The sequence below is a fragment of the Watersipora subatra genome, chromosome 2, assembly GCF_963576615.1.
Source record: "Watersipora subatra chromosome 2, tzWatSuba1.1, whole genome shotgun sequence".
Classification (NCBI taxonomy): Eukaryota; Metazoa; Bryozoa; class Gymnolaemata; order Cheilostomatida; family Watersiporidae; genus Watersipora; species Watersipora subatra.
In genome coordinates, this window is record NC_088709.1 from 42251045 (window position 1) to 42261971 (window position 10927).

The 10927-nt window shown below is 33.9% G+C and overlaps 1 protein-coding gene across 1 annotated transcript; it reads left to right on the top strand.

Annotated features, from left to right (window-relative positions):
* The first annotated feature begins 989 nt into the window (after positions 1-989).
* On the top strand, positions 990-9994 carry LOC137387671 (programmed cell death protein 5-like). The gene is made up of 5 exons (XM_068074155.1): positions 990-1124; positions 3635-3740; positions 6303-6394; positions 7203-7274; positions 9221-9994. The coding sequence occupies exons 1-5, from the start codon at positions 1059-1061 to the stop codon at positions 9260-9262; spliced, it is 378 nt and encodes a 125-aa protein (XP_067930256.1). The 5' UTR covers positions 990-1058; the 3' UTR covers positions 9263-9994.
* The last annotated feature ends 933 nt before the right edge of the window (positions 9995-10927 follow it).

Sequence of the window (10927 nt, forward strand, 5' to 3'; positions counted from 1 at the left end):
TTAATAATAAGATAATAATTAATAATTAATAATAAGATAATAATTAATAATAAGATAATAATTAATAATAAGATAATAATTAATAATAAGATAATAATTAATAATAAGATAATAATTAATAATAAGATAATAATTATTAATTAATGATAAGAGATGTATATAAGCTAAAAATATAGTAAAAACTAGACAGCTCATCAAAGGCTTGTTATTTGTTGAATGGTTCATTGGTATATCTACCTTTTAGTGTATTCCAGCTTCGAGTTTTGTTCAGAAGTGGCTTAGTTTGGAAACAGCAGCTCGGTTGTTTTGCAATTAACCAATTAAAAGCTTTACTTGAAAGTAAGGTTATTCAATACCACCTATCTATAAGGTTACTATGAAGCGACTCTTACATCAAATGTAAATTGAATGTTTCAAGGATGTACATGTCACTAGAGTTGTTCTACATAACCATAGTTTGGTGATCTTAACATTCTTTGTGTAAATGTATAAACTGCAAATCATTAGCATTACTTGACCACTATGCTTGTAAATGTATAAGTTAAATTTTCTAGGTTACTCTAAGCATGCGAATTATGCAGGTATCAAACTGATGTCAGAAGCTTACAATGATGAGAATGCAAAGTAACAAGGTGCAGTACAGCTCAATCACAGCGCAATGTACTTTTGACTATATTGACTCGTAAGGTTGACCTCGTTAACTATATTAACTACAGTGATTTCTCAATGATGCATTAAAAATATTGCAATGAGAAGTGTATTGCAATGCCAGGTACTTGTTTCACAAGAGTTATCTTTTCTCAACTTGTGAAGAATATAGCCTCAAATTGTTATTTTTAATATTTTGCTTTGGTAATAAGCATATATTTTTATTTATTAACACTATAAATAAAATTTAACAATTGAATTACGTTTTTTATGTATTTTAACTTGAATGGTAGCAGGAATGAAATAAAAACCATTATTCTTAGACGATTCCATTACGTAGCTTTTACAGCGTTTGTAAGTTCATTATCTTCATCGAGTTTACTAAATTCAGTAAAACATCATTTTCGAAGATGTCTGACGATTTAGAAGCAATACGAGCGCAAAGGATGAAGGAATTACAGGCACAATCATCACAGGTTTGTTATTTAAGCTTTACCGCAGTTAACATTAAAAAGTCTTATCGTTTGTAGCCGCCGGAACAAAATTGAGTGTCAGATGTATTAATAAACTATTAACCCTAAAGAGATACCACTGTTTAATTGCGTCTATGCAGCCTCAAGTTTTGTATATTGTAGATGTTTTATTGGGTTAGTCAGTAGAACATGGCTAAATAATTTTTGCTGATTAGTTTCCTGTACAGGATTATAGTCAACTCTTTCCATTTGAGCCATTGAGCGAGAGAGCAAACAATTTTGTTTTGGGGTGACGGGTATACAATTGTAGAAGACTGGTCTATGAACAGGGTGATGCATAGTAAATATGAACAAAGTAAATATGCATGGCTGACCTACGAATGTAGGTAACTAATATGCTACTACTCGCAAGACTGCTAACAAAATTTAGCAAAAATATGATAATTAATGTTTAATTTATAAGATAATGAATTAAGAATTTTATTGCGTCTAAAATGCTGTATGTAATCTCTCAAAATTGATCAAGGCTGATTCTATAGATGTCAAGAAGCCTTCAACTCGCACATGTGGCTTTAGGTAATCATCCCCAGTTTTCGTTGTGCCTGTGTTCTTCAAGCATACTTTGTTGAGCAAGCTTTTTCATGTGAACAGATGCAAGCTGGTCTGTTCATAGTCTCTGAGTAAATCACAAATAGTTAATCTGTTTTCTCAAGTGGACTGGTCACAAAGTTTTTGAAGCTTTTTTTGTTTTCGATTAAAGTAGTTCTTGAAATAATTCAGGTATTTGTAAAAAGAGTACTCCATACTTTCGTGACTTATCTTTGAGTTGAAAGATATCTGTGGACTATTCTGGTCAGTTTATTAGTGTCCTGGCATGAAAATCTTCGTTTACCCAACGGGATGTCAATGAGCATAATTGTTTTTGCATTTCATGCCAATTTTCTTACCACCTGTAATCTCTCCATAGTATACCTATATGAAAGGTTCCAAAGTAATACATTTAACCAAGGTAACGTAAATTTATTTAATAGTTATGACAAAAAGTTTGATATAGGTCAAGTGAAATCTTACTGTTGGTTTGCCTGATATACCATGGGGTGTTTTTGGTATAGATCCAGGCAAATGTATTTTTAGCAGTTTAACAGCTGAATGGTCTAACCTGGGGGTGATTTGGATGGTTTGTTGTTAGGGTGATGCTTCTCAAAAATAAAAACTAACAACCAAAACAGATGAATGGTAAAAAGAAGCCACTATATTTTCAATTTTGTGAGAACTCAAGAAAACTTCATTTGGGATATTCAAGTGCATCGTACTTGCGGCATGAAAAATAAGAAGGACTTTACTTGCTAGTTTTACTTAGAGAGATTTTTATGACTAGAAGGATTTGCTTGCTTTTAGCATAAATCTTTTAATTTCTTTTTTTACATCTTTGATGTATCAAAGATATAAAAAAGAAAATTTGTACACCAAAATTTGTAAAAAATACGTCAAAGATCTTTCTTTGATGTATTTTTTACACCTTTTTTACATCTTTGATGTAAAAAGACATACATTTAAAAGTGCCAACCATATTCTGAATTTGATTTTTGATCCAATTCAGAATATGGTTGGCACTGCAGTTCATATTAATTTAGATTTAGTTAGTTTACAGATTTAGTCTGCAATGTCTGTCTGTTGGCTGTTATGGCAGTAGTATTGGACCTGATCAGTGTCTGTATCTCCCTAAAATTCATGATGATAACCAGAAAAGCTAGATTGTGTTGTAAAATAATTCCATTGCTTGCAAGTAAATCACATTACAACAGACTAACCTTTTGTTAAGATAAATGTCATCAAATTGTCTAGAATACAGTTGAAAATATGTGAATATTTATTAAGAAGGAACTATTTCATACCGTATGTCAAATTTAGCCGTAAATTATTTCAGGTGTATGTGCTTTGTTTGAATCGGCTTCCAACTTTAGCTGCTTGAAATTTTCTATACCGTAATTGTATCTAACATCAATAGTAGTATTTTTTTGCAAGTAATGCCCCATCTTTTTCATCTTCGTCACGAGAAAAGCACAACCAAAATGTTTAATGGCGATGCTTTTATCATGGATATGGCTTTGTGATTTGTCTGCAAAGCTAATAAATTTAAATTATTATTTTAAATTTAATTAATTTAAATTTATTATTCAAATAATAAATTTAAATGTAGAAATGCATTGCATTCAGTAGATTCATTACTCAATCAAAATAAGTAAAAATATAATAAATTTAAATAAGATAAGTAAGTTTATCTGGTAAAGTTTTATTCCCGAGAAAAAATTACATAAATTAATCAAAAAATTTTGTTGAACTGTCTAGTTTTTTTAACAGGTCCATCAGACCAGCCGGGTGGCTGCACAAGTTGTCTGGCGATGCGTTGACGTGAGGCAAGTGGACATGGGATGGCTTGTCTTGGAAACTGGTCCACTAGTTCACTTTTGTGCATGTTGTTGAGTTTATAAAATACATAGTAACTATTACAGGCCGGTGGGGAGGCCAGAAATTCTCAGGAGGAAATGCAAAGGCAGCAAGAAGAAATGAAAAATAGCATACTTTCTCAAGTTCTAAATCAAGAAGCGAGAGCTCGATGTAGGTTTACTGCACATCACGCTGTCTTATTGCTTCTTACTATACCGTATTCATTATCTATACTAGGTTCCTATATGCAAATATTAATGTACACACATAGAGAGCTCGTGTGCATTAATTGGTTATCAGACAATGTTAGCTAAAAGCCCGATGATGCCGATGACTTTTTGATTAGTAGCCAATCAGAAGCATATTAAAAACAATAAGTTTAATTCATTTTGATAGCTTCACTTCTGACTACCTAAAAACCTGAAAAAAGCTCGAAATCCCACTTAAGGAGGTTTATTTGATCTAATCACCAACAGAAATCAGTTTCAATTTTAAATGCACTTAGTAGTAATACTTTCTACTGATGAAAGTTGTGTACAGAGCGACACAAATTTCACCAGGTTTTGCTTATAACGCTTACTAAAAATTAAAATTAAACGCTTGAAAATTAATAACGTACTTAAAATCGGAACGTCATTAGATACTTAGTGAAGTTCCAATTTGTGAAACAGTCATTTAAAGTAATCTTAAACCAACAAAGAGTTTTATTTGGAGTGGATTGAAGTCAGTAATTACGTGTATAGCTAATTCTCGTTATCTATTTTTGATTAGGCAATTATTTAACATATCAAACATGTCTAACATGTGCAATAATATTTTTGTGGCAAAAACAAAAATGACCATCAATAGAGTTAGTCTTTTTCGCATGGTTATGATATGGGAAACATCAGAATACTTTAAATCCGTGAACATTTAATCAACTGCTTACGACGGAGTTGCCAGCATTAAATTTGTTGCGGCTGTCATTTTAAAATTGGCCAATCGCTCTAATGCAACACCTCTGTATTACCTAAAGCTGCATACCCCTGACAAACATACCGCTTTAGACTGTGTATTCTTATAACCAATAGGGAGATAAACCTTAGAAGTAAAGAATATCAGTTGTGTTATCCGGCGGAGTGAACACCTCCATGTCAGGTTGGTTATAAGAGACCTTGGCTAGAACCTGTTAAAGATGAATTTACGCAAAATTTCAGTAGATTTTGTCAGAAAATATTTGTATTTTTCTATTATTTGCAATTTTTTTATGTTTGAGGTGATCTGATGACCAGGATATTTTAGGATTAAAATCGACAAAACTTCATCCCAGTTAAATGCTTAGAAGAAACTTACATGAAAAATTATGTAATTATGTAATATTGCGTTCAACTTTCAACGTCACGCGTCTCTATTCTGTTGTTCTCTTTGCGAATATAAACATCATAATCGCACTTTTGATTGATCTGACCATTTTAACCGTGATTGTTGATTTAATCTTGAAATATCTTGAAAGTCATATAGAAGAAGACGGATACTTTTTAATAAAATCTACTAAAATTTGTGTATGTTTATCATTAATCTTGAAGAAGCTGATTCTCAGCAGCATAGTTTGTACACACACATGATTATACACACACAGTCTATACACACACATGACTATACACACACAGTTTATACACACACATGACTATACACACACAGTTTATACAAACACATGACTATACACACACAGTTTATACAAACACATGACTATACACACACAGTTTATACACACACATGACTATACACACACAGTTTCTACACACACATGACTATACACACACAGTTTATACACACACATGACTATACACACACAGTTTATACACACTATTTTATCTTAAATATAGATGTGTTAATAATCAATTGAAATTCATCAATCGCTTTGTTTTTATGTTTTTGTCATATCGTCATTACGGTTGCTGGAACAAAAGAAAAACGGTTGATGGATTCACAGAATTATATTTTCAATTTACTACAGAATAATCAAATAATCTTTTTTGCATTGTGTTGGTTATTTGTTCCAACTTGACGTCTCAGATTTGAATTAATGTGATTTTTTGTATGATTGAATTGAATTGAACATTGAATTTTTGTTGATTTATGTTAATTTACATAAAATGATAATAAAATTGTAAACAGTCCCAATTGTAATTGGCTAGTTTGCAACTTTTATACTTGGCTCGAGCCCAAATAGACGCTGAGAAGATCCAACAAAAGGTAAACTTGTTCACTATTTATTTTATTTTGGTCGCTGCTCTAAAATATGTAGATGTCAAGCGTCTGTTAACAACGATTGTTGTCTGTCTGCGTTCCCAATGTCACCGTTCCAAGAAAGTTTATGCATTGTAGGTGGAAAAGGCTAGTAGATAGCTTCTTACAATAGCATGTGTGTGTTCACTGTGTGTCACACTCGTCAGCGATCGTTATAAGCTGTAGTCCAACTCGCGACATTCAGTATGGTAGACCGATACTCTAACACCTGAGCCCAATCGACTGATTTTTGGGGTTCCAGAATAGCTGTGTATATGATTTTTGTGCATGAAAAAATATAGTCGACAATCTGCCTGTCACATATGGATCACCTGTGATCACAAATCATACAAATGGTATTTCTCAATGTGCCTACTAAAAATTTCATAGCTGTCCTGAATTGCTATGTAACACAGTCACCTTCTACCAGACCTACTGACTGGTACAGTGTTCATAATATTTCAGTGAACACGATTGCACTAACAAAACCAGAGAAGGCGCAGAAGGTGGAATACATGATCGCGCAGATGGCTCGTTCAGGTCAGATACAAGAGAAGGTAATTCCGTTCAATTAATCGCCCTAACAGACTTGATACATCTGCATGTCACACACTCAAGGTGAACCAAGCAGATAACTCTCATCGCAATAGAGAAGCCTGTTGGCTTGCAATTACCTCAGTCTTGTTGCTACAATGACAGCATGATCATCTCCTTTTATGACAGCAATCATTCCAACTAAGATCTATCCTTGCGTTTCAAATGTTATACTAAAGGCTATTTGCAGGTCAATATGATGCAGTGATGTTGCAAGCTAATAATGCATGATGAAAATATTGCTTTTGTTCGCAAATTATATGATTGAAATAAAATTTTAATTCACATTCAATGATAAACTTACCCAAAATTGTAGTAGGTCTCTCCGAAAGTATCGGTGTTTTTCTACCATTTGCGAATTTGTGTTTGAGGCGATCTGATTGCCAGGATGTTTCAAGAGTCAAGATTAAAATAGAAAAAAACTTGATCACAGATAAAATGATCGTAGGAAAAATATGTGCGTCACTAGTTGATATCGTCTATTGCGTTTAAGTTGCAGCGTTACGCGTCCCTATTTTGTCGGTCTCTTTGCAACTATAGATGTCATAATATAACCTTCACTTGATCTGAGTGTTTAAACAGCGATAAAGTTTTGTCGATTTAATCTTGAAACATCTTGGCAGTCAGATGACCTCATCATCAAAAACAATCGCAAGTGTAGAAAAATACTGATACTTGTAAAATCTACAAAAATTTGCAAATAAAAAGTCAACAAATCTCAGTGCTTTGATCTGCGTTGAGAATTCTTTCTATGACTTTTTGTGATTACAGTTGGGAGAGGCACAGCTCAAATCATTACTGGAACAAATCAGTGGACAGACTCAAAAGACTTCCTCAGTGAAGGTAGAAGATGACTCCTATGTTTTCATAATAGGTGCTAGCATGAAAGCCTACTTTCAATGATGCAGTAAACGCTCCTACAGCGTAAATAATCCATTCCGAGAACATTTTCGTTATAGCGATTTTGCATTGTACAAACAAAAAATACATGGAAATTGCTTAATGCATTTTATGACCATCCCAAACTCACCCCTTGAATTCTTTAAAAAAAATTAAACATGACTTTTTAATTTAATGACCGTACAGTGACTGACCGGTATCATTGGTACTTTTCTCTATTTTTCAATCACTTTTACTTGGTGTAGGATTCATGATTATTGTAATTTTATGCTAAGGAAACTGAAACACTTTCAGAAAGAAATATTGTCTGCCTAAAATAAAGTAAAACAACAATATATACGTCTATATATATCTCAGAGTCCGTCGTTTGGTGTGTCCAGTTATAACAATTAAATCTAGGTATGAAAGAATCTTTGCACCTCCCGATTCACCATATGATAACTTAACCAATTAATCTACATGAGATGCAATGAATTCATTAGACGATGTGAGTTGTTATGTCGGTTAAAATACTCATAGCTCTTTACGTTACATCACTAAAGCTTGCTCTCCCGGCTCTTATTAGTAAGTTGAGCAATTGGGATAGCAGTTTACTCAAATTAATCCATTGGCAATGTGCCAGGCTAATGGTAAGTGGCAGGCAACTACATTACCTGCCACTGTTTATACGCTGTTTTTAATACCCGTGCAACGCCGGGCAGCCAGCTGGTACTATCATAAGAGCGGTGTCTGTCTGACCATTTGTTTTTTCCGAAGCCAGGGTTAGTTGAGATAAAAGATTGCTTTCAGAGAGACTCCAACTCGTGACATTTAGATTGATAGACCGATACTCTAACACCTGCACCAATAAACTATCTTGAAGTATGTCTGAATAATTGTGTAGCTAATTATTATCTGTGCTCATCGGCACACCTGATGAATGCGACACTGCGAAGGTACTAGTATACATAGGAGTTTACATTTACCCATATATATTTACATCATTTTCTCTCCGAGGTGTGACAAGAGAGAAAACGATAATTTTAAGGCTAACTATGAGACCTAATTATTCAATTTGAGGTATTGCACTGACTTGACTCTTTACATTATATGGAATTTTTTACGTAAGAAACATGTAGGAACAAATATCAGGTTCTGGTTTATTACTAATTACTGCCTTTACTAGTGCTTTGTGCAAAGTGGTTTAGTCACCAAATTTATATGAAGGCTACAGGCTGGCACAAAACGATTTTTATTTCGTTGTTATCTGTGAATCAGTAACAATATCAATGTTTTTGTCAAAAATTTGAAGGCTTTCAAATTTGCGAGGCAAACAAGTACAGTAAAACTGCAACATACAATGAATGACCTCAACATACCAAGTATTAATACTGTTGTACAGTTTTAACGCGCATTTGGATGGACTCTCAATGTAACTTACTGCATAGGAAGCCCAGTTCCTCAAGCTATTGTGTTTTATAAGTGAGGAGATTAGTGAAAATTAAAATAGAACTCAAAAAAATATGTAAATAAAAAGAAAATATATAAGCTAAGTATTTTTTCACTACCTCTGCTTATGCATTCCCATGCCTGCGCTTTTGTCAACGCGCTTCAAGGCTGTATAATACACGTAGTAGAAACACATATTATTTAATTTAGGATTTTACATACAACTTTCCTTTTAGCTTTTTACAGTGTCATATGATGAATTTGCTTTAATGCCTGCCATGTTTGTTAAGAAGTTATCACAGGTATTTCATCTGTGGAGAGATTTAAATCAATTGCAGTAAACTATAATATTCTTATTGGAATATTTACTTACTCTTCCATACACTTTCACAGGTTTTATTTACAAAGCATTGTATGCAGAGGTTTGACTGTACGTGGCTAGCATATCATACATGTTGCAGTTTGACAGGAGACGAGCAGCATTGGATAGTGACAGCGACTAAAGACTTATGCTGACAAAGAATGTCTGCCAAGGAGATCAAGCCACTTTCTAGATATACCATCTATCACTCATTCAAGTCTTCAGGTGTTTACGGTCTTGTCTAACCAGCTTCGGTCCGAGTGTTTTATACAGAGTAGCATCATTACACATCAAAGGACAAACCATGTCTGCTATTTATTGGTTTATTTAGCTTTTGTACTTCCTGCTTTAACATATGTCGCTTGTATTTGATGGTCTAACTTTGTGATACGCAACTCTGCTTCTCCCTCCACATAAAATTGTATGCATACAACGGGAATGTATTGCTTTGTATCGCTTTCAGCATTTAACCTCACAAGACTCTATCATAAAATAATTATTGAGGGCCATCACAGCCTTATAAATTATTCTTTCTACAGTGTATTTAATTTGAGCATTGTGATCAGAAAATAGGCTTATCAATCAATGTGTCGGCTCACAATCTGTACATTAATAATATTCTTCACAGTTCTTCTTATACAGTAAAATGGGTCGCTAAGTAACAACAACTGACGAATCATACCAAGTTATTTTGAAGGCAATCTCTACAAGAACATGTAGGTACATGCTTCAAGAATACAAACATTTTTATCAAATTAGATTCTGATTCACACAATCATGATATGTAAGTTTTGTGTTAATAAGAACTTTTCACAATGAAGAGGTTGCATTATGATATATAGCTATACCACCTGTATATGATATAAGCCAGATAAGAAAGGCATTACTTGTAAAAAATTGCAAAATAATTACAAATAAAGAGAGGTTATTTGGTTTTAATCCAGTGACAGTAGTATTTATTCTTGTCACAGACAGACATAACATCAGCTAAGTAATGACAAATGAATTTAGTTGTTGCTCTGCTTCCCTTTCAACAGAGAGATGTTAAACATCCTAATGGAACCTTGGCTAACACCAAACATGTAAATTTATTTAAAATGTCACGTGTACATCAGGGCTTCTACATCTGAAAGTTTATTAATTAAATGTGTCCACAAAATTACATATCTGGAATGATGCTAATAGACTTGGACATAATAGTAAGCTTGTTTTTTCTGCATAGCTTACTCACTTCGGCAGAAAGCTCTGTAACCCTTTTTGCATCTCCATATAAAGCAGCGGTAAATGTAGCCAGTTTGTTGCACCTCTGCACAGATTCTTCAGTAGTTTTTCCAGATCTTGCTAGAGATTCATTCTCCGACTCATTGGGTGGGTTTATTACAGCTGATGGCTGAGCGGAGGGTAGTTCGGTTCTTCTCTCTTGGGTATTCTCAGACTTTTTTGATGATACCGGCTTTTCTGTTTGCATCATTGATTTTTTAGATGTCGTCGATGGCGTTATGTTTACTTCTTTTTTACTTCTGGCTGCCGAACTGTCTAGCGGTGTGGTGAGCAAAGTACTCTTTCGAACGTCCGCAACTCTAGACGCAGGTTTTACATCATCAAGCTTCACTTTAATGTCATCTGGAATCAAGGAAGGATCTAGCACACCTAGACTACGATTAAGCCTGCGTTTCGCAGTTGGTGAAAATGGAGCTGTAACGGCATCTTTATTTGAAAGAGGGTCATGTTTGGTAGGAGTAGCCATCACTTTGTTGTCCACTACTCTTATTTTGTCACTCCTTTCCTTGAGAACTCTTTCCTTTTT